We start from the raw sequence: 25,579 nt of genomic DNA, 5'->3' as shown, positions 1-25,579 counted from the left end.
AAGCAGTTTGCCTATAACATATCAAGAAATAGGATCATAGGTTTGAATCCTTTTGAGATTGTCTATGAGCGAAACCTATCCGGGGTGCTGGATTTGGCCCTTGCCGCCCATATAAGACGATTTTGTCCTAAAGAAGAGGAGCAAAGCACCTTCAAGGCATTCAGAAGCAAGTGAAACTGGCTATTCATAAAAGCAATACTAAGTATAAGACTCGGGTCGACAATCATTGTCGTCAAGTACTTTTTGATGTTGGTGATTATGTTTAGGCAGTATTGACTCGTGATCGTTTCCTGACTGGCAAGTACAATAAACTTAAAGATCGAAAAATTGGACCATGTGAGATACTGCAGAAGATCAATGACAATGCATACAGACTGCACCTTCCAAGTCACTTGAAGACTTCTGACGTCTTTCATGTGAAACACTTGAGTCCTTGTTCAGTGGATGTTGATGATACTTCTATGAACTCGAAGATAAGTTATTTTCAACTCGAGGTGACTAATATAGAAGTGATACATGAGGAGTTAAACTTCAACAAGTCATAACTTTTGACTCGGGTATCAGAATGAAGTACGATCGGTTTCTAATCGAAGCTCTTTCAGATATCTTTATTCAATACCGAGTGGAACCCGTACCGACCCACTTTCGGACCCATCAAATATCGTTTAGTGCCTTTTCAGAAGCTCCGAACATTACTATTTATAATAATTTTTTATTTTTAAGATTTTAAAATATTTTTTCTTTTCAAGTTAGGATTTGATTTAGGGTATATTTATACACATGTTTCACTGTTTTCGACTAACTTTTAATTATTGAATAAAATTTTCTTTTTCGATAAAAACTCTAGAGACGACGTCGTCACGGCTTCTCTTTGTTTTACAACTTCTCGTGCTTGTTTTCTCTACAATTCTCCTCTAATCTTCCGTCTCCAGAATAATTGATATTCTGTCTGACATCAAGGCCTTATAGTAGGACTAACACGATATGATGATAGCGACGAAGTAGATAGGTTTAGATTGGTGTAACAAAATAATAATAATCCAATCCAATCGTACACTTGAAAACTCTATGGGTGTTGACAATGCATGAGCCTACCAAGCAGCATTATATTTCACAATAGAAGAACTTGACTCTAATTTATATTCTACCAAGGACTTAACTTAAGATTCATTATTAACTTTAATAAGATAATTTAGAGTAGAGGATGAGGCATTGAGAACTATTTCACTCTTCTTCTAGTTGTTTACAATCTCTATCGCATTTCTCACATCATTGTATCAAATCATTCATACCTCCGCTGCTTAGGAATCTGGACACCACTCATCATCTTCACCTCTGTACTTCTTTTCCTTTGTAATCCCTATAATAGACGATAGGGAGAAGGAAAACTCTAATGTTGTGCTCTCGGCAAACTAATAGTGAGCTCCTTCCCTCATGCTCCTTTAATGCCTCAGATACCAATGCCAACATTGTTGCCTCTCCTACCATACTCGGTGCATGAATCCAAGGAGACATCTCCTGGTGTTGAAGTGGTGGCAACACTTTTGTCCTACAACTACTGAAAGCAATGCCTCATAACCCAAAACCTGCTACCTCAGCTCTTTTCACAGTATTTTAGACTCTGCACCTGCATTGGCAGAAGATTAAGCAAATGCATCTTTATAGATTTCAAGGATGAAGTGTTGGACACTCAAGCACAAACCTAGTTGAGCACATAGAGATTTCATGGAAAAGTTTTAAGGGTAGAGAGAGGGTTAATTCAAAGACTGTAGGTCAGAAAATTGGTCCTCAATCAAAGGAGGATTCAACTTTCAAAATCTATGGCATCTCAAGGACACTTTTTTAAACCAAAATAACTTGGCTACGGTTTCTAAAGCTGTAAAAGGCTGAAATTAGAAGAGCAACTTAGGATCATGGTTCTGCAGAGGAGGAAACTGATCTGATTAATGATTCATCTGGTGTAATTAATTCAACTTCATGCTCATGAACATCATCAAATGAAAACACAACAGCTTCCCTATCAATTTATAAGACCTCCTTTATTGTAACAGTAACTCCAGCTTCAACTATTTAATCTTTCCCTTTTACATCACAATAGTGCATCCACTTATAAGGGTCTGTCCTTCAATTTCCCCTTGGATTATAAGTTCATGTGCATAAACATATGACATGTTTATCAGAATTTTATTTCATATTTTTCTTTTCAAGTAAAAACAAAGTTTGTACTATTGATGGCATGAAAGGATGGCCCTTTAACCACTTTATCCAATAAAAATAATACTAATGTAGATTTGTCCCTGTAGCTTTCTTTTGCTTTGCAACACATTGTGCTAGCATAGCAAAGTTGATGTAAGTAACCATGAAAGGTTAGAAACAGTATCCAACATAAACTGGCTGTCTAAACATCAAAACATATATCCAATCTAATTACGCTGCTGCTCAGTGAAAAACTGCGTTGTTCACTTTAGCAAAGATAAAGAAATAACTTTGAGAAAATGATAATTTGGCGTTAGCAAAATAAGATTAATAGCAGCAAAAATTAAAAATTAAACAGACGACAGAGAGGATGAAACTGTCTCCGAACCCAGAACCGATGGGACAAGGAAGTAGGGGCAGCACGTTCCGGCAGCACCATCTGATCTGCGGCGTCCAAGAAATTAGGGTCCTCCGCGCAGGACGCCTCGGAGCAGAGCCGGAGCGCCAGAGCGAGCTGGAGCTGGTACGTCTCCTCAGCCTGCTGCGCCCAGCTCTTGGCCGACGACGACGACAGACCAGCAGCGGCGCCGTCCTGCCCCCGCCCCTCCCCTCCCGCCAAGGGATTAAATCCTTCCGAATCGACGTTCGAGGAAGAGATCGTAGCGGGAAGGTAGTAGTCCCCCGAGAAGGAGCTCCCCCCGTAGCTGCTCCAGCTGGACTGCCGCTGCAGCGGGGCCGGCGCCGCCACGGACGAGGCGTTGATCGGCCACTCAAAGCGAGCACGGGCCTTGTCGGAGGGAGGAGTATCGAACAAGGGAGGCGGAGCCTCATCAGGGTTCTGGCCGAGGAGGGAGTAGCTCGATCGCCTCCCGGGCATTTCCATTGCCCAAAGAAGGGGAGAAACACACAACAAATTAGGGATCGGGCAAAATCGAAAGTCGAGTTAAAAGAGGCAGATGAATCGTCGGCAAAATTAGGTCGGTCGCCGGCGTTGAGGGAGTGGAGTCGATTTGGATGGGGATGGAGGAGGAGAAGGATCGAAACAGAGTCTCACCGGACACCATTAATTTTTTTATTGTAGTCGCTAACTCAATAGTCAACGCTCGACAACTAGTTTTGTTTGCCCATGACGATTTTATTTAAAACAGTGAGAGTCTGCTATCAGCCTATCACTGCACTATCCTGTAAAAAAAATATATAAATAAATAAATAAATAAATAAATAAATAAATAGCGGTCTCACGGTTGATTTCACAATGCTATCACTATACTCTTCTGCAGAAGGTGGAATCCGCCACCTTAGCGGCTCCACACACTCCCTCCAATGGAGGTGATAGTTCAGTCTATACAAAAATTTATTAATCATTAAATTAAATCAAAAATTATAAATATATCATTTGTGAAATCTGTCACATCAACCGCCCCACACGATCAATCTCAGAATCATCTGTAAAGAGATAAATCGCACGATAATATACATCATCGAATATAATGTGACTGTTTCATCTTTTACAATCGCACGATAATCTCAAGATGCTATCACTCCCTCACTATCAGAGTCATGGAGAATAATGTTTAAATTTATCAAAATTACCTCGGAGCATTAAGGGTGAGCAAAAATTCGATTAAATCGAATAAACCGACCGAATTAAAAAATTCGGTTCGGTTAATTCGGAATTTTGATTATTTTAAAAAAAAAATTAGTTAATTCGATTCGGGTTCGGTTTTAAAATTCTTTATTCGGTTAAACCGAATAAACCAAACTAGAAAAATAATGTATAAATTTTAAGTAAATAAATTTATAAATCTTTAATTAATTAGTAAAATTTTAATAATATTTAAAAATTTTGATTAATTCGGTCGAAAACCGAATTAATCGATAAAATATCAGTTCGGTTTTTTCTATTTTTATTGAAAAATTCGGTCGGTTCGGTTGGCTCGAAAAAAATCAGTTTATTCGGTTTTCAGTTTATTCGGTTCGGTTTTAACCGAATACTCACCCCTACGGAGCATAGGTGAATTGGTTACGATGGAACAGAGTTGTTGAAGTGGACAAGGGTCGAATCTCGACGAAGTTGATGCAATGCTCTCCTTCGTCATGGTCAACTACAACTTCTCGATTTATCTCTCCATAGATAGTCATGAGGCTGACTGTATCCATCTCTTATTAAGTGAAAATATATTTTACATATAATATTTATTAAAATTATATGTAAAATAAAAGATAAGTATTAAGTTACTCTAGTCTATTTTGTGATATAAATTATGAAAATCATATTCCAAAATCGTTTCCCTAGTTTAAAGTAATTAAATTAAAAATCAATAATGATGATTAAGGCTCGAGCTCAAAGTAATTCACTAATCTTTTTTTTTAAAAAAAAAAAAGAATGGCAGTAACTTTCTTTATTATTATCATAAAATCAATTAGATCAAAAAATTTAATGTCAACCCTCATCGTCTTAATGCAAATTAACATCATCCTATTTAGCAAAATGTGCACCGACAATTTTTATAAATTTTTTATTGGTGTCATTAGGCATAAATTAAATAGATTATATTTCATTATAATTTAATATGTATTTATTTATGATAGAAAAATAAGAAAAATCTAATATATTTTCACTTGTGTTTGTTATTATTATATAGAGGCCCCGATGTCACCGTGAATTTGGCCAAGAAGTGGGTCTCCAAAAAGGTTAATTCAACAAAGAAGGTTGGGGAGCTCCTCAATTTGTGTTCTAGAACTCAATCCATATTCATGCTTTGTGCCTCTTCAAGTTCTTTTAGGAGTCAACGTCACCACGAGCATAGTTGAGTTGGTATTCAGGTAATAGATTGCCATAAAAGAGTAAGAGTAGTCCAATATTTGAAAGAACAATCCATTGGAGAATAAAATTTTTCCCACATGAAGAAATCGCTCAATTATCATGATTTATCTCATTTCAAATGATTGTGGGGTCAGCATTAAAGGGGCTTGGGATGAGCGTTATCACATTTTGCCATAAAAGTCGAAATCGATCTTATGCGCTAATTCATGACAAAGCTCAGATCAAGTCTAGCTCAAGTCAAATCAGACCAGCTCTTTCAAGCTCAACTCGAGTCAATCAAACCTATAACTTGGTCAACACACTTGTGTTGAGTCAAGTCAATTTGAGTTAAATCCCCTCAACCAAACTCAAAATCAAGCTTAGAGTAAACCACTCCCTCACTCGGGATGTAACACGGTGGTTATAGTGATACATGATTACAAATGCGTGCACCCTTTGCACGAGGAGGGGAAAAATACATCCTTTGAGAATCCTGACCATTCTTCGCTCTATATGTAAGGTAACTTCTCACTTTTATTTTCTCCCACAAATTCTCTTTTAGAATTTAACTTGAGCATCGAAGAAATCTCGTCAAGATCCACCTTGCCCTCCCTTCTAATTCTTTCCCATCCTTTTAATTCTCTTTGCCAAGTCAGCCTCACTAAGGGATCCTTGCACTATTGACCCTAGAAAGAGTCAATAAAAGAACTTGACTATGGATATATCGAGGAGTCGGTCTATCCCTGATCTCAATTGGAGAATAATATGGGTCAAGGCTAATTACGATGAAGGAGTTGCTTCCTCACAAAAGATCGTAAAGTCGACCGTGTAGAACCGTTTGAATGATAAATTTTACCTTTTACCGAAGTTAAAAGAGCGAATAAGATGTATATCATATTGTAGAGGGAGAGAGAAAGACAAGAGTTTCACTTTTGTTTTATCATTCTTTCTCCAAAATTAGAATGTTTACTACGATAAGGAGATAGAAAAAAGTAATAATATATTTAAAAGTGAAAGGGGAGAAATTATTTTATTTAATTTTTATTATTCCATTGTAATTTTTATTATTCCAGATATATGAGTCTTTGGTCTAATTAATTTCGTAGATGAACAGTCCGATGTACTAAACACTAGATAAATTTGAAAAATATAAGTGGATACTAACATGACACTCTAGCATTATCAGTGATTCAAACTTCGCGAGCATTCGAAACTGCTCCGTGTGAGATTCAAACCTTCATTGTATAAAAATTATTCTTATCTTTTTACCATCGTATCATAAAATCATTTTAAATATTATAAAAAATGATAACGCTGATCCAAATGCCTTCATGGACCGCCCTAAAAAAAAAAAGATAAATCCCAGTCAGTCTCATGGACTCAATCCCTGGGGGTGGCCTTCATTTCCCACCGACCACCAGGGTATGAAATTATTCCAGATGCCTAGCATCCTTTGATTGCGTTCCCCCCATTTGGACCATCATATCATGAGGGCATAAAATCATTTTAAATATTGTAAAAAATGATAACGCTCATCCAAATGCATTCATGGACCGCCCTAAGACCTATAAAAGGGAGTTAAATCATGACCGAATAGGCGGAAGGAATTAATTTCTCTAGGGTAATGAATAAGAGATTCAAATCTTATATCATGTTACAATTATATCACTCAAGTAACTTAATTATGCCCGCGAGACGTAGAAAATCATTTTAAACTATAATAAAAAGTGGAATTCGTTATCCCGGCGGCTCCATGTGATTAACCTCATAATCATTTGTGAGGAGTAGAAAATCACTTTAAAATATGTATTTAGGTGGAGAGTGAAAATTAAAATCGAGAACAAAATTAGAAACGTTAAAATTAATAATTTCCTTATCCTTCCTAATTTCTTTAAGATAAAATTATACATTAGTAGAAAATAAAAAAAAAAAAATATATTAAATCAATTTCATTTATAATTTTGTATTAATCAGTATTTCATTTATAATTTTGTATTAGAAATATCTCTTTACACTTCATCAAAGTAGCGCAAAATTACAAGTTATATTTAACTACACGTTGACTAATGGCTATAAAATTTTAAAATAATAATAAATCTAGCTTGATTAGTTTTTTTAGGCCGATTAACACTTTAAATTATTTTTAAAAATAAAAACTATTTTAATTTTTATATAAATCTAAAATAGTTTACGTAAATTTAATATTTTAAATTATTTAAATGTTGTTCAGCTAATCACGTATATATATCTATTTTCGACAAGGATTCTAAATATTTTTATAAATAAATTGAATATTATATATTAATTTTTTTAATGAAGAAAGTATTGTAGTAGAAAATTAACAGAACGTCCTTTTTATCCAATTTGGACTTTTTTTGTGGAAAGTAACTTTAAAATGAACTTTGGATAGAAACCTACAGACAAAAAGGGTTTTTTTTCACAATAAAAAAAATACTCGATAGATTAAATTAATATTTTAAATAGGACGTATATAAATCGTATTTCAATTTTATTTGATAAATATATCAGAGGGGAAAACAATATTATTAATAATAAAAATTATTATTATTTTTACTACTGTCTTATACCTATAAGAGCGCATTTAATTAGGGTTATCATTGATAATTTGACTATCTATTTAAGATTATCAATGTTTGATTCAGGTTATCGATTCTCAAATAATAAAGCATCATTATTATATCAGTAAATAAGTTATAATTTGAGAATTTAATTACCTTGTAGTCTAAGATTTTCTATAATTTTAGTGGTTAACGATTTTTTTATGATTATTATTTTGATTTTAAAATTAAGTTAATTGAAATGTATAGTGAAATTAAATTGAAATCCAGTTAATTAATTTAATAAATTTTAATTTAAATATTTATAAAATAAAACAAGATAATTTGTTTTAAATTTAAATAAATAAAATTAATAAATTATATTTATTAATTTTAAAAATTATTTTATTAAATTAATTATTTTAATATAAATTTATTTTAAATTAAAAAATTAATGAAATATATTTATTAATTTAATAAAATATTTTATTAAAATAATTATTTTAACTAATTATTTTATTAAAATAAAATTAACAAATTATATTTATTAATTTAATAAATTATTTTATTAAAATAGTTATTTTATTATTTTATAAAATATATATAAATTTATTTTAATTTTAAAAAATAAAATTAATGATTATATTTATTAATTTAATGAATTATTTTATTAAAATAATTGATTATAATGAGTGCCTCTGGAACTACTGCACATCGATAGAATGTCTGCCTATGTAATTTTTCATGTATCTAAGAATTAAGTTCATGTAACAATGAATTATCGGATGAATTTCTTTTAATAGACGGTTGAACTAAGAACATTAGGCTATTGGACCGTCTATTACAAGCGTTTCTCGATTTATCCTTGTGATAGGTGAGAAACTTCCATGAGGATCAAATTTGTTACTCTCAATATTATGTTAGTCAGTTTGAATGATTGGATATCTAATACCAATTAAAATTTTTTTATTATAATAAGTGCTTAAGACTACGATGCGATGATAAGACGTGAGACGATTTTCTTGGACAATGATAATTCAAATCTCATTTAAAGCACATTACACACGAGAAGTTTGAAAAACTTATGATACTGGACCATCCGCCAAGACCTTGTCTGTATTTCTCGATTTATTTTAGTAATTGATGAAAAATTTATGTGAAATTTTTTTATTTATTCTAGTGGGCGTAATTGATGAAAAACTTCTGTAAGACTTTTGGATTTACTCTTATAGTCGATTAGAAATTTCTATTTGACCATCGATCATTTTCAAAATTAATTGGATCATACAAATTAAATATTAAAAATTAATAAATTAGTTGTAGTGAGCTCCAACCATAACTTAAAATTCGGGGCAACGGTTGGGATTAAATTACGAAATAGCTAAACTTTTAGGACCAAAGTGAGATCATTCGACAGTCGTCCCGACTCGCCGAGTTATAACGCAGATCTCGTTGTAACAGTCGTCGCCCAGGTCGAAGGTGGAGAGGGTTCCGTCGAACTCGAGAAGCAGAGAGAATGATGCACTGGGTTAGAGCCGAAGCGTCCGATTTTGGCGGTAATCCTCCGCTCGCTCGAAGGTGATCAATCGCCTCTCACACTCAGCCTCTTTCGTTTTCGTTTTTCCTTTTTTTTTTTTTTCGCGATTGATCTCTGGTTGCGCGAGGATCTCTGATGGTGTCTGTGGACGCAGTGGCCACACAGCCGTCAACGTCGGGAAATCGAAGCTCGTCGTGTTTGGAGGCTTCGCTGACAGGAAATTCTCGAACGATATCGCGGTGTATGACATAGGTATCTCCGCCGTCAGATTTTTATATATATCATGATCGTGTACTTTTTCATGATAAGTCGGAAGGGATTTCCTCTTTCTCAAATGTTATGGCTTTGGTCTCTGTTTAACAAAAAATGGCAATTCATCAATTACCTAACCAAATGATTTATCTAGCAGCCGAATTATGTTTTTCTTTCTTCTGCGGCACTAGAAGTGTTTTTCTAGTAACATAAGGAATTTTTCAGAGGAGAATGTGATTCGAACTAAGTCATGACTAATTGTTCATGATTGCAATCACTAATTTTGTGATTTGGATAACCATCAACCTGATTGCAATCACTAATCAATGAACTAAGTCAATCGTCACCATCAACCTGATTGCAATCATTAATTTTCTGATTTGGATAAACATGCAAGTTATAGATGTTACCTTGTCATAAGTTTGCAACTAATGGTACTTTATGTTTGAATGCTTCAATTGACTTGCTCCTTCCCTCTTAACTCTAAATTAAAGCTTGCTCAACACCTTTGTTTTGCCTTCTCTATAGTTTTACCTTCTATATTGAATAGAAGCTGCCATTTGTAGCTTGATTGTGTCCTTATGTTATGGGTAGGCACATGAGACAATGTAATGTCCATGTGGTTCCACTATAATCAGATATCTCTGAATGTTGTCAACTATCAAATATCATGCCATTCACATTGCACCCTCAACCTGGTATAGATTTGTTGGTAATACTGTCTTATTAGGCTGTTGGAGTTGTATGAGACTGGCCTCACTTATTTTCTGCAAAATGGACCACCATCCTTACAATTCACAACACCTTTTGTTTTTATTAAACGCTTCAACTTACAAGGTTACAAGTTATTGTAGAGATATAAACCAAGGTACATTGTAAGTTGACATACTTTTTACTCTATTTGATCGAAATATTATTTAAATTAACTATGTTTAGCTTCTTGCATACATTAGGAAAGCTCTCATTAACATAAAAGTGCAACACTAATCAAGATCATGTCTATGAAATAAAAGCATGATAATTACACATGGGTGAAACAAAAATTGAGTTAATAGAACCCCTAGGAGTGTGGTGCAGTGGTAAATCACTCAACGGAACAAATAAGAGGTCCGAAATTTGAATCCCAAATGGGATGAGAATCTTGGAGGTCGGCCTCTGAGTATGCATAAGTTGGGCTATGGATTTACCTAATAGGTGAATCAGGGGAAAGGCAGTCTACTTCCAAGATTAATCGGGCAAAGCCTGGACACCTCGATTATCAATTTTTTTTGAGTTAATAGAGCATGCAATATCTTCACTGGAAGTAGCAAAATGAGAACATGATGTATTCTTTGCCTACACCATCACATATGCAACACACAGATAAAATAAAGTTGAGAAGTAACTGTAGTGACAAATCTCTGTAGTGGGCTTTTTCTGCAATGATTGCATCAACATGCTATAGAAGAAAAGGTAGAAGCAATGCACTCAACAAGATCTTAAGTTGACACACACATCAGCAACATGAACAAGCAAGAGAATTTGGAGGGATAAGAAGAAGATATTGCTGTGAAGAAAATGGAGAATCTGATTGGTGTAGAAGAAAAGAAAATGGAAGATTGGAGTCCATGAAACTCAAATAGATGAAGGTTTGAGATTTGTTGGATTTTGTTGGCTATAAATTTAAAGAAGTCATTGCAGAGATTTGATACCATAGGCGATGATGTTGACCTTGAGATGATTTCTGTAATGTATATGTTGGAAGGAAATCCATGCTGCAGTAGAATAAGGAAGAAGAATTGGTGCTGCTAATGGCAGATGGGATGAGTTTGCTTGAACTACTAAAGGTCGAGATTTGGAGGTGCAGATTGGTAAAGGACATGAGGCAGCCTAGTTTTGGGATAGTTCAGAACAGGATCTTGCTGTTGTGGCCTTGTTTTGGAGAACAGGAGGTGGTGAAGCAGGGCTGGCTGAGAGCTATGTCGTATCCTTGCTGAAGCAGGGTGAAGTGTGGGCCATGCTAACAATGAAGCCTCTGGAGAAGCTTGTTGCTTGAACAGTGAGGGCATGGGTCATGTGAGTGATGAGGGTGTTGGAGAAGCACATGGGCATGATGAGGGCAGTGTTAAGGAATCACTACTTGAGCGAGAAGAGAAGTGGTGGAGAAGGAAGGTTGACAGTGGCCCCTAAGGGAATAGCACTTTGGAAAACCTTAGCCCAGAAAGGGTGATTCTGATACATAAAATTTGGGTAGAAAAGTATTACATTGCCTTAATAAAATAACCATCAATCAAATACCTCTAACAATGATAATGATGATGACTATGTACAAGTGGGATCTCATCCTAGAGCTTTCTTTTTTCACTTTGTTATTCTCTGTAATTTGTTTTTGTTATTGTTTTCTTACATCCCTCAATTTTGCTTTGCGTGTAAATTTGTCCAAGATAACTATTAGTTGTTCTACTTGTAGAAAATAAGTTATGGTATACTCCAGAGTGCACTGGTGTCGGTTCTGATGGGCAAGTAGGGCCTAGTGCTAGAGCATTTCATGTTGCTATTGCTATCGATTGCAACATGTTTATCTTTGGGGGGCGTTCTGGTAGCAAAAGGTATGCATTTTTCTTTTGTTTCTTTTAGGATAATGTGACACAAATATAGATTTTCTAATTCTTTTATTTATTTTCTATTCAGAGTAGGTGACTTTTGGATGCTAGATACAGGTATAATTTATTTGTTTCTTTTTCATAGCTTGTAAGCTCTTTAAGAAGTCTCATTATTCTATACTTAAGCTTAATCTATCATAAATTGGTAGGATCATTCTGCATTGAGCCTCTTTTTTTTAATGAAATTTAATTGGGTTTTCTTCCCATTAGCATTTCTGAAGGTTAATCTTAAATCAATAGTTTCTTTGAGTTCAGCAGTTTTTAATTGCTATGTATCTAAATTTTCAGCTGATTTTCTATCATCACTGTGCCAGCACAATTTTACTGTGCTCAATATTTCACTCAGAAGATTCTACTGTTTCTTAGGTTTTCGTAAATTTTATCTCTTTGCAAATTCTAGGAAGTAATTTCCAAGAATAAAAGTACATGCTTCATACTTTGTGATATAGCACTAATCGGACACTTAAATTACATATAAAATTAAGACAAAATTGATGAAATGAATAACTATTTCATAAAGAGTAAAAGAACCCCACACAAAAATTATCCATAGGAAATTTTATTAATTGAAAACTGAAAAATACATTGTGGCGATAACGCTTCTATAGACTTGAATACAACCAAACTAAGAAAGAATTACACTAATTGGCAAATATAATCACTCAATCAAATCCCTACTAAATTAAAAGATACTTATTACCTAATTAGAAAATATCTATTAAACTTCTACCAAACTAAAAGATACTAACTTTTTGACACCACAATAACACCAAACTACAACTTCATTAAAAAGTTACTTCTTCTAAATTGTAGATCTTACCCAATTCAACTTTTAGAAAATCTAAAAACTTTTAAAATCCATCCATCCCTAATTTAACTTAATCTATCCACCTCTACCTATTCACCACTAATTAATACCTACTCATAATTAATAACTTCTTGACACCACAATAAACAATTATCAAAATTACAACTTTATTAAAAAGTTAATTCTCCTAAATTGGAGATCTTACACAACTCAACTTTTAGAATATTTAGAAATGTTAAATTTATCCACCCATAATTAACTTAATCTATCCACCTCCACCTATAGCACCTGACCACTAATTAATACCTACTTGTAATTAATATCCAACCTTTCTTTCTGACAAATCCAACCCCAATTCCTCCTAGTTCGCAAACCCATCGCAACCTGTTTGCAATTTATCTTGATGACAATAGCAAAGGGCATATTGACGAAGACTTCTAACCTTTTGTCATACATGAAGTCAAATATGAGAACACTAAATACTCATGGAATCAACAACTAAACATGAAAATATGGTAAAGAAAATCCCAAAGAAAGGTGTTGATTCAAATAATACTTCTTCAACATATCCACCATTCCACCTTACTTCTTATGCAAGTTGAGTTCAAGGTTGGACAATAAAATATATATATTAAAGAATAAAGTTAAGAAGGACAAGTAGGGTTGGGAGTGACATAAAATTCTATCATTTACCCACTTTCCCCCTATATACGTGGGACATCTTTTTGTTTTTATCCCTACCCTATTTACTTGACAAGGTGGGGCAAGGTGGCCTCAATTGAGTTAAGGCCGGTTTTGATCATGATGTGGAAAATTCCCATCCCTACCCTTGTGACTGCATCCTCTCCCTTTTACTCGATCGAAGTCCCTTGCCTTTTCTCCTCTTGCTTTATATCATTTCTTTCCCTCACCTGTGACTAGACTTGATCACGGTTCAAAATCGACGGTTTGGAACTGTCGATTCGACAGTTCGGAACCGCCGGTTCTGACGGTTCAGGTTGACCCTTAACCATAACCGTCCAAGATGGTTACGATTCACGATTTGCCATGGTTCAAGATTATTATTATTTAAAAAATATTTAAAAATTATAAATTTATAAAAAAATATATGAACAAGGGCTCGTACTTATTTAAGTTGCCTGCATATCCCTACAATTTTAAAGGAGGTATCTTAAACCTTAGAAGTATCACCATTAGTATTTCTTTATGTCTTGGGTATCGGAACTTGCTCAGGCTTATCATCGATAAATTGAATATCGTGATCATCATTCAGATTGACTATTTCTTTACCCCTCCGAGATCAAGATGACGAACCTCCTCCTTCCATTATAATTGGAGAATTGAAGTAGAAAGCAATTGAAATTTCGGAATTGAGAGATGAGAGTAGAGAAAATAGTGTGGAAATGATGAAATGAGCTTCTTATTATAGAGTTTGGAGAATAATGGACACTAATTCGTAGCTATTGATAAAAAAAGGTCAAATGATCACAACTGTTAAAAATAAAAATAAAAAACCCCCCTCTCCCAACAATTGGAATTGCTTTTACTCATTCTCTCTAATTTTTAAATCACACTAGTATAAATGAAATGTTTGAAAAAAATTATTTATTCTCTTACTCTTCTTCCAACTATTAAGAATAACAATATAGCAAAAGAAAACTATTGATTATTTATTGAAGTTTTTCAGAAAATCTTATCTTTATTTCAATAACTTTGCCGCTTTTATATACAAGTTATATATTCTTGTTTAAAGAATTAAAATCATATAATATCTCCTAATTAATTATAATTATTATCAAATCAAATCAAATCTTCCTAATTATATAATATCAAATCAAATTTGCAATTAAATCAGATTTGCAGTAAATTTGCAATAAATCTGCCTTGATTAGTTTTCCACACTCCCCCTCAATCTAGGTGGCAGATGCTTTCCAACCCAAGAATTGTGTTCATCTTACTTGGATTAGGTTTGAACAAGACCTTGGTAAGGATGTCAGTTGCTTGATGCTTTGATGGAATATAGTTGAGGGTGATTGACTTATCTTCAATTTTGTCATTGATGAAATGTTGATTAATCTCCACATGTTTGGTACGATCATGGTGGACAGGATTCCTGACAATGATAGCTGGTTGGTTGTTGCATAGGATTTGAGTAGGGCTTGATGTCTCAACTTTAAAATCGTTTAGCAACCACTTTAGTCATATCCCCTTGCAAACCCTGAGATTAGTGCTATAAATTTAGCTTCTGCACTACTTCTAGCGACCATCGTTTGCTTCTTACTTCGCCATGTTGCTAGGTTTCCCCATATGAAAGAACAATATCCTAATGTAGACCTTCTATCATTTAAAGACCCTGCCCGATCAACATCAGTATATACTTCTAAAGATTTGTTATCTGATTTCCTGAACATAAGACCTTTCCCTGGATCTTTCTTCAGGTATATCAATATACGATTCACTACCTCCATGTGATCCATAGATGGATTACTTAGAAACTGACTCACCCGACTCACTGAAAACTTATATCCGGACGTGTATGAGTTAGGTAGGTCAGCTTATCCACTAACCGTTGGTATTGTCCCTTGTTAGCCACTAATTCGCATAAACCTAGTATTGGGGTCCATAGGAGTTTCAATCGGCTTACATCCACTCATTTCAGTTTCCCGCAATAGATCAAGTATGTATTTTTGTTGGAAAACGGATATGTCGTTGTTGCTTTGTGCCACTTCCATTCCAAGAAATACTTTAGGTGTCTCAAGTCTTTGATCTCGAATTCTTTGGACATGAGCGCCTTAAGTCTTCTAATTTCGTCACCATGATTTCCTGAAAGGACAATGTTATCAACATACACAATCAAAACTGTGATTTTCCCATCTGGGAAGTACTTAGTGAACAAAGTGTGATTAGCTTGTGACTGAGAGTATCCATCATTCTTTAAGACTTTTGTGAATCTGTCAAACCATGCTCTCGGTGACTGTTTCAGCTCATACAATGTCTTTCTGAGTTTGCATACTTTTCCTTGTGTATCACTTGTCTCAAAGCCAACTGGGATGTTCATATATACTTCTTCAGTCAAGTCTCCCTTAAGGAAGACATTTTTAACATCGAGCTGATAGAGTGGCCACTCCAAGTTGGCAGCAATGGACAGTAGAACACGAATTGTGTTGAGTTTAGCCATTGGCGCAAAGGTATCCTGATAATCAATTCCATATGATTGGGTATATCTTTTCGCCACTAGAGTACTTTGTATCGGTCTGTGCTTCTATCTGCATTTTGTTTAATTGAGAACAATTACGTACAACTCACAGTTTTCTTTCTTGGTGGTAGCTTTGTTATCACCCACGTGCCATTCTTTTTAGTGCATTATATTCCTCGAGAGTCGTCTTCTTCCATTCAACAATTTTAAGAGCTTCATCCACAGAGTTAGGAATACTAATTCTATCTGAAGATGTCATAAATGCATGAAACGATGGTGATAGCTTTGCGTAGGAGATGCAACTGTGAAGAGGGTGTTGAGTGCATAATCTTATACCTTTCCTGTGTGCAATTGGTAGATTTAATGTAAAATCCAACTGTGGATTAGAATCTGTTGTCTCATGTTGTGATCAGGTTCAACTTGGCTTGGGAAATTCTCTTAGCAATGTTGGGATAGTACCGACACGACGACACTCGATGTTTCCTTCTTTCATACACATGTAGAGTAGGAGTATGAGAAGGGTGATTATCAAGATTTAGAGATGGTGGATGAGGAGGGTGATTATCAAGATTTGGAGATGGTGGATCACCAGATATTGGGGAAGGTTGAATGGAAGACTCAAACGATGATGGTCCAAGAAAAAATGTCCACTCCTAATACTGCAATTCACTGGTATTATTCTCCTCCTGAATTGTAGTATTAGCATAGTAAGGGATAGTCTCAATGAATGTAACATCCATAGTGTTATAGAACTTTTTGGTTACTGGTGAATAACATTTGTATCCTTTTTGGTTAGAGGAATAACCAAAAAAGATACATTTATGAGTTCGAGCGTCAAATTTGTCTCGGTATTGAGAGTGACTATGTACAAAAGCGATGCAACCGAAAAGTTTGAGAGGAAGGTTGGAGATAAGGCGAGATTGGGGAAACAATTTTTTTAGTGTCTGTAATGGAGTGCGGTGTTTGAGAACTTAAGAGGGCAGACGATTTATGAGGTATGTAATTGTGAGGATTGCTTCTTTCCAAAATGTGATTCGGGTATTAGCTTGAAATAGTAGGGATCGAGCTACCTCAAGAATGTGGTGATTTTTTCGTTCGGCCACACCATTTTGTTACGGTGTGTCAACACAGGAGCTTTGTTGGACAATTCCATGAGATTTGAGATATTGAGATATGAGCTAAGATCAGAATTGAAAAAATCTTTGGCATTATTAGTTTTGAGTATTTGAATATCACATTTGAATTGATTTTTAACCATGACATGGAAGTTTTGGGAGATGTGCTTGGCTTCTGATTTGTCTTTCACTAGGAATGTCCAACATCATATAGTGTGATCATCAACTAATAGTAGGAACTACCTTGAGCCTGTGAGACTTGGGGTTCGAAATGGTCCCCAGATGTCACTATAGATGAGAGAAAAACGATGTGTGGGCTTATATTGTTTGGGAGAGTAAGTGTTTCGAGTATGTTTTACAATTTGACAAACTTCGCATTGAAACAAACTTGGATTTTTATTAATAAAAAGTGAGGGAAACAAGTACCTTAAGTATGAAAAATTGGGATGACCAATTCGAAAGTGCCACATCATAATATCACTTTCTTTATTGGACTGACTACTACCACCAGGACTTAATTGACATTTGTGACTAACTAAACAACTTGAAGATGGATAGGCATTAAGTAAAGGCCTTTATGAAACTTAGCACTGACAATCGTCTTCCTGGTGCACAAGTCCTGAAATACACAAGAGTTAGAAAAGAATTCAGTCTCACAGTTGAGATCTTTATTTCTACTAACAAACACAAGATTACAATCAAGGTCAGGAACAAATAACACAGAATGTAGAATTAGTGTGTTTGAGAGATGAATGGTTTCTATCCCAACTACTTTAGCACATGCCCCAGTTGCTATACACACTTATTGGGATTTGTCACATAGGAAAAATGTGAAGAAAAACGATCTATCACCTGTCATGTGCTCTGAAGCGCTAGAATCCACAATCCAAGGGAAGTGAGTAGATGTGTGCATTGTTGATGGAGACGATATGTTTGCCTTCTAGATGAGTTGTTGGAGAATATCAAGTTGTTCCTTAGAGAAAGGAACCGAGTTGTCACACTGTGTCGTGGGTGTGACTACAACATTTCCCTTTGCTTCGCGATCTCGAAAGGGCTTCCAATCCGTCGGTTTCCCATGAAGCTTCCAACACGTGTCTTTGGTGTGTCCTCGCTTTTGACAGTAGTCACACCATGGGCGTCCTATCCTTGGTCGGTTGTCATTTGTGTTGCGAGTAGAATTCCGGACAGCTAGAGCATTTGCTTCAGTTGACTTGAGAGATTGAATTTTGGGGTTTAGTTGTCCCAACATTAGCCTCATATGACTTTCTTCCCTTTGGACTTCTGAGAACACCTCCCGAAGATCTGACAGTGATTTTGTGCCAAGGATTCTACCCCTTACTGCATCCAGAAACTAATCAAGTCCTATCAGAAACTTAAACACTCTCTTAGTCTTCACAAATCTCATGAAATATGTTTGGTCTTCAGAACACTTCCAGTTATGAGCTTCAAAGAGATCCACTTGGTGCCACTTGCGAGTGAGAGTTGTGAAATAGGTAGTTATTGAATGATTACCTTGCTTGAAGTCTAAGAGAGTGCTTTCAACATGAAATTATTCAGCAATGTTGTCTTGGCTGGAGAAAGTATTACGAACTGCCTCCTATATATCGTGGCAGTCGTGAACAATAGAAAATTTTCACTGATTTCTGCATTCATAGAGTTGATTAGCTATGACATAACAAGGTTGTTTTTAGCCCTCCAGACTCAATACTCCGGGCTGTCTATTTTTGATTCTGGAATAACCGCGAGATAATCATTTTTTCCTCGTCCGTTGATAAACATCATTACAAATTGTGACCACTGAAGATAACTGTGACCATTCAATTTGTAAATGGTAGTTGAGCCAGAGATAGTTTTTGATTGAGTTAGGAAGTATCGCATCATGTGATGATTTGGAGCAGAGTAAACTATGGAAGAGTTCGTCGGCATCTGCTCAGAGTCCGACATGATTGGTTGTAGTCTCAATAAGTAGACAAAGGTGGAAAAAATGTTCTGATTGAAAGTTGTCACCTTCGAAGATCAGAGTCGTCGATGGCTAATGAAGACTGAAACCCTAGAAATGGCTGAGCAACAGAAGGAGGGCTGCTTTGATACCACAAAGTTTTTCAAAAAATCTTATCTTTATTTCAATGACCTTGTCGTTTTTATATACAAGTTACATATTCCTGTTTAAGGAATTAAAATCATATAATATCTCCTAATTAATTACAGCTATTATTAAATCAAATCAAATCTGCAATCAAATCAGATCTGCAGTAAATCTGCAATAAATCTGACTTGATTGATTTTCCACATTTATTAAATAATTAACTAACACATAAGGATGCCAATGGTTTAGTCTAGTTGGTTAGGATACTCGGCTCTCATCTGAGAGACCCGAGTTCGAGTTTCGGTGATGGAATTCTTTTTAACAATTTTTTATGGGCCCGGGTTGGGTCCGGTTAGGCCTCGGCTCGTGGGCAAGCCTAACTTGACTTACAAATGGAATCTTGTGGAAACTCATGGGGAGGACTAATACATGGGTCAGCACACATACTGACAGTGGATGAGACTAGGCAAATCTCTTCTAATATAATCAGCATGAGTGGCACATTAGAAGATTACCTATGCCAGTTAGTGCTGGGTATAATTCTTCATATGGAATGATAAATTTTAGTGGCACAACATGAAATTTCAATCCTTGACTAGAATGCAACCTCAGTACACATTGTGTAATCTCAAACTTGTTTGTTTTCTTGTTTATAGATTATCAAATATTATGTTATGCATTTCTTTCTGCTGCATATTTAATCCATGCTCTTCTGAGTTGGCAACTGATATTTTGAAAACACAAATAGTTTCTTTTCCAAATATGTTGCAATTATAGTGTATCTTCCAGATATATGGCAATGGTCGGAACTAACCAGCTTTGGTGATTTGCCATCTCCAAGAGAGTTTGCTGCTGTTTCAGCAATAGGAAACCGGAAGATCATCATGTATGCATATACGATGTCTCGATTCTTGCTAGATACCTTAAGTACCATGTTCAACTCTTACTCTAAATTTAGGTATGGCGGATGGGATGGTAAAAAATGGCTTTCAGATGTGTACATCATGGATACAAGTAACTACATTCTCTTGAGTGTTGTTTCATTCTGGAACCTGCAATTAGTATTTTATTTTGAATGAACCATAAGTCTTGGTTGATGGTTTAAAAAAATTAAGTGTCGCTTGAGTGGATGGAATTATCTATTACTGGCTCAGCGCCACCACCAAGGTGCGGACACTCTGCAACAATGGTTGAGAAGCGATTGCTAATTTTTGGTGGAAGAGGTAAAATATGCTTTCTTTCTTGAATCATGGAAGCCTATTGAAATTGCTGCAAACTTTTGAGATTTTCCTTTAGCTGCTAAATTCAGTCCATGCCTTATTCAGAATGAGAGTAATTATTTTCTACTGATTCACCTGTGTTGTAACTTTAGTGTAATATTGGGTAATTCATGCGCAGAACTTGCTCTAATATCCAACTCATTGAAATCTTAGCATTATGCTAGTTGTATAAATGTCTTTCCTTTCCTGTGCTTTTGAGGAGGTCCAATTAACTTACACTTGCCAGCTATTTAATTTGTGCATATGATTACTGACAGTTCTTAGCTCATCTTTGACAGGAGGCAGTGGGCCTATTATGGGTGATTTATGGGCCTTAAAGGGTATTATTGATGAAGGTAATTTATCACAAGAAATTCATTTAGTTTCCACCTGACACTTAATGAAATGCATTTATAATACTCAGTGCCATCATATCTAGACTTGCCTTGTATGGTGAAATATTAATATTCCACTAATGAATATGCTTGTAATTCTGATTTATTTCTGTATTTATTTCTTTGATCTTCCTCTAACCTTGTGTGTCTTTCTTGTTGAAGAGAATGAGACACCCGGCTGGACCCAGTTGAAGCTTCCTGGACAAACTCCCTCTCCAAGATGCGGTCATACAATAACATCTGGAGGGCATTATGTATGTATAATTTGATGATAACTAATTCATGCTTGTTTCACTCTCTTATAATGTAAAGAGATAGATAAATACTATGGGTGTGATCAGTGGACTGAAGTGAGATACAAGAGCTTGGGCAGATATTTTGCAAGTTCGATGTGTGTACTTAGGTTTCATAAATAATGATGAGAAGTGAGTAGTAGCTGCGAACATGTTAACTAGTGTCTTAGATTTACGTAGTCGTTGGATGTGAACTTGCTAACTTTAAAGGTTTCTATTTTGACTTCGTATTGTTTAATTTACTTCTGTTAGTTTCTTTTCAAGAAAATGGCTGAGGCCAGTAATTCATTTTATGAGGGTTGAAATAAAAATAAGTGAGGAAAGTACCCTGAGACCAAGAAAGGGTAGAGAGAAGAAGGATAAAAAGTTAGAAACAGCAAAGAGAGTAGTAGCAGCTCAGAATTTGTAGCTGTAGGTATTGCCTATATGCTGGTCGCTAAAGATAGCCTTCTTCTGATCCAGATAGACACTCCAGAATAATAAGATAACGGCTACAAGTTGGGGGGCATTTGGGCCTGAAGTACTCACAATCGTCCAACATGCAAACTGGGCTGAGAAAACACTCTGCTTAAGGGGAGACCTGCCAATTACCAAAATACGTACTCAGTTTGTGCAGCGTAGGCAACTTGTGAAAAGATGACAAGCACCTTAATCCTTGAAATGCAGAAGCAATACCAGTTTGAAATAGAAGGCTGCTTGATGGTAGGTGACCCTGCTTAGGAGGTCAACCTAAATGCAATTACCATGCAAAAAATTTCATTCTAAGTGGAGCCTTACACTCCCTATCCATTCTACCAACGTCCTCTTTCTGAAAAGAACAAGTATATCAACTTGATCAAAAAGACACCAGAGAACAAATATATCAACTTGATCGAAAAGAGACCAGATGATTCACATCACCATTGCAGATAATTTGGTCAGTCAGATAAACCAGCATGGAGCCCGCCAATATGGGATCAGAGAGCTTTCACTTGAGATGAATTACTCAAGATGCTAGGAATTAGGAAGCCTTGAAGAGGCAATTATGTTAATTAGTTGTCCCTCTGAGTAAGTTTGTCCGATTGTTCCTGTTTTTAATTTGTTTAGACCTCAAGTAGAACAGTCCTTTCAACAATGCTTTCTGAACGATACCTTTTGTTAGTTTGTTTACTTTATTGTGTACTGTGACAATCTTGATTTGCAACAAAGAAGCATGTAACTTTGTTAAGATTTTTTTTATTTGCCTAAATGCTTACAAAGGTTGTTCATATTTCCAATGTTTACTTTATGGTATTTTCTTTATTCATTTGGCAATCCTTTAATTTTCTTTGGTAATATAAACTAAGGAGAAAATGAAGCAAAGAAAAAAATAGAGTCCCTTGTATATAATCCTGCCTTTAGCTTATAAAATTTCTAGAGACACCATATTGTAATTTGTATCCTTCTTCCCTCTTATGCATGCATAGTTGAATGGCCAAATTTTCTGCATTCATTAAATTTTAGATTCCATTCACACGTGTTGTCTGCTATTTGCACGTGGCACTGCTCATTTCTAACCAGCATCATATCCAACTTCCTTATCTTTCTAAACAGTATAAGAACATGTGTTCAGCTGTTGCTGTTTGGTGGACATGGTACTGGAGGCTGGTTGAGTCGGTATGATGTCTATCACAATGACTGCATCATTCTGGACAGAGGTAAAGTTTATAATGAATCAATTTATTATTTGTATGCAGCAATGGTGGAAAAGATATCACTAATGCCTTATTAGGTAGATTCTTGGTTGCATTATTTGCCACATGGAGTATTACAATTTTGTGATCTCTTGCATATTTCTTAAGACTTGACATATAGAAGAATTGAGATTTGTTTCATTGTGAACTCTTTCATATTATTTTTTCCCCCTTTTTGTCAAACCATGTTCTGTATTTATTTGCCATCTGGCTGAAAAAGATCTTTGCGAGGGGTTTCAATTTGTTGCTAGAACATACATAAAGTACTACTTTTGACCCAGCAAATGATGATGGTATGCCTTAATTTTAAAATGTTGTTGCTTTATTTTCTTCTTTAAGCTTTCATAATTTTGCATCTTTGTGCGAGCATGACTATTGCCTCAGTTCATGTCAGCAAACATGGTCACTCAGATTTAGAGGTGTAGTGAGCGAGACTACATGCTTTGACCATGCTTTGTATCTTGTATTGTTGGGAGACTTATTGAACTTAAGGCAGTTTTATTTGTGCACTCGCATAGTACCATCTTTGGTGTTTAGATGAAGTTTTTATGTATCAAGTGCTCACTTCTACTGTTACAGTGTCTGTTCAATGGAAACGGTTAGCTACCAGCAATGATCCTCCTGCACCTCGGGCATATCATTCCATGATTTCCATTGGTTCTCGATATCTTTTATTTGGTGGGTTTGATGGGAAAACCACTTTTGGTGACATATGGTGGCTTGTTCCAGAAGGTATTTCTATTTGAATGTGGTTTGACATGTTTCTTTCTATTATGCTGCTCTTTAAAATTCTAGTATGCGGAGACAGTTTTTTATCCATGATATTTTTCATTGGAAGATATTTATATGTGTGGGCTTACGTTTACTGCTTTCCTATTCCTTCTTTGACAGATGATCCTATAGCAAAAAGGTTGCAGTCTGCTCCAAACCCTCCACCTGAAACCAAGCCCATTGAAATGATGGATGGGTTAGCAGAGTCCTTGCCTAAGGTAAATAAAGATTGCAACATGAACTAACAATTTCTGTCTCATAGATCATTTGTTAGGCTTTTGATTGATTTTGAAGGAAGTCCAGCGTGAGCAACCCCTAGTTGAATTGCAAAAGAAGTTAGGGATTATGCTTTCTTCTTCTACTTCTCAGGTTCCTGTTGATGTACTAGATAAAGGTTTCATTATTTGTGCTGGTGGAGAGTGACATTCTATTATTTTCTATGATAGACAAATATTGTGGAAGAAGTGGATGACGAAGAACTAATTGAATTGTCATCAAAGTTAGCTGGAGAAGCATTGAGTACTCGAGATCATTACACGTCCATTCAGGTAGGTGTGGTTCATTGGATGAGGTTCTATGCCTCTTATATGTGGAATTAAATTATTGGTCTGTCATTAGATACTACGTGAATATTGGAAAAATGCAAGTGCAAGTTTGATCCAGTTACAAGAGCTTGGACCACTTCTGCGTGATTATCAGCGTCTCATAGTTAATCAGCTGTAAGTTTTATTTTCTCAACGAGTCACCTCTCTGTTTGGCTTTGCAATGAACTATTGTTCTTTCTCGTAGAATGCTATACTTGGGGACAATGAATCATCAAATATAACTTATGTTCTCTAACCCAATTAGCAATGTCTTGCAACATAATGTAACAACAGTAGACAAACCTTGAGTTAACAGAGTGTCCGCACAGGACCTAGACTGGAACTATTTAGGGATTACAATAGTCTTTCCTTTGAGAGGCTAGTAAAGATGATTAACATGAAGCCTATAAAATATAAAGTTAATATGTTGTGCCTGCTAATTTCTTCGTCTCTTACAAAATTGGAGGTTAAGTCAACAATCTATTTTCCACGACTCTGCATATCTGATTATTGTTGTACTGATATTTTACAGGGAATATCTTATACCTGGTATGCCATCAATCACAACGAACCTTACTAGACAACACCGTTTTTTCCATTTGAAAAGTGCTTCCCAGGTACAGTTCCCGGTGTTCATTACTCATTTTGAGTAGTATCATTTACTTGTCTTTATTTCTTTCTCGAGTTTGTTTTCTCAAGCATCCCAGTTGAACGGATAGTAGGTTCACTTGGGATCAATGTATGCAGTAATTTGCAGATTCAGATGTCACATTTCCGAGACTTGCTAATTTGGTGTATCGAATATTGCAGTTGCGTATGGATGACATTCCTAAGCTTCTAGACGAGTACAGACAATTGGTCTCTTAATTTTGAAAGGTGGCTTGTATTCGTCATCTAATCAAGGTGATTGTTGTTTACTGGAGGATTATTTTTATTAAAAAAAATAAATGCCAATTCTTATAAATAAAAATTTTAATAAATCATTCTCTTGCCGTTCGTGCTGCTGCATCCAGGCTATTGTGGTCACAGTGTCCGTCTGCATGGAGTTGTTCTTCAAAGTAGAAAATTGGTGTCTCTAGAGCTACTCTTAATCAGAATTTGCAGGCTAGCAGTCAGCAATAGTACTCTGGGCTATCTGCGATGAAATTTACTCTCAATAACTCAATGCCTTAAGCAGCAGTTATGAGATGGAAGGCATTCGTCATGTTCAACTTAACACTTTTAATTGCTCGCATTTGTGGGCTTGGTCATAGTGATTTCTGTTTTAAATTGAATTTGATAAATATTATGACAAAATGTATTCATGTAACTGATTGAAACATGTTTTGTTCATTTCAACGCACTACTTCTTGTGATCGACTGCACTAGA

The 25,579-nt window shown here is 35.5% G+C and overlaps 2 protein-coding genes across 2 annotated transcripts; one reads left to right on the top strand and one right to left on the bottom strand.

The window, feature by feature from the left end:
* Nucleotides 1-2,392: 2,392 nt before the first annotated feature.
* Nucleotides 2,393-3,225, bottom strand: LOC141845023 (serine/threonine-protein kinase CTR1-like). The gene has a single exon (XM_074733027.1). The coding sequence runs from the start codon at nucleotides 3,077-3,079 to the stop codon at nucleotides 2,540-2,542; it is 540 nt and encodes a 179-aa protein (XP_074589128.1). The 5' UTR covers nucleotides 3,080-3,225; the 3' UTR covers nucleotides 2,393-2,539.
* A 5,748-nt stretch (nucleotides 3,226-8,973) lies between these two features.
* LOC141845022 (protein GLUTELIN PRECURSOR ACCUMULATION 3) lies at nucleotides 8,974-25,565 on the top strand. Its single transcript, XM_074733025.1, has 18 exons — nucleotides 8,974-9,138; nucleotides 9,252-9,349; nucleotides 11,799-11,937; nucleotides 12,020-12,048; nucleotides 19,986-20,082; nucleotides 20,155-20,210; nucleotides 20,312-20,419; nucleotides 20,755-20,811; nucleotides 21,013-21,104; nucleotides 22,735-22,819; nucleotides 23,435-23,587; nucleotides 23,747-23,844; nucleotides 23,921-23,995; nucleotides 24,073-24,174; nucleotides 24,245-24,345; nucleotides 24,743-24,827; nucleotides 25,021-25,113; nucleotides 25,224-25,565. Exons 1-17 carry the CDS (start codon nucleotides 9,077-9,079, stop codon nucleotides 25,075-25,077), a joined length of 1,494 nt encoding a protein of 497 aa, XP_074589126.1. The 5' UTR covers nucleotides 8,974-9,076; the 3' UTR covers nucleotides 25,078-25,113; nucleotides 25,224-25,565.
* The last annotated feature ends 14 nt before the right edge of the window (nucleotides 25,566-25,579 follow it).

This window comes from Curcuma longa, chromosome 14 (assembly GCF_044706935.1).
Source record: "Curcuma longa cultivar G26 ecotype Majalengka, Jawa Barat chromosome 14, ITB_CL_G26_1.1, whole genome shotgun sequence".
NCBI lineage: Eukaryota > Viridiplantae > Streptophyta > Magnoliopsida > Zingiberales > Zingiberaceae > Curcuma > Curcuma longa.
This window is presented reverse-complemented; position numbering and strand designations above follow the sequence as displayed.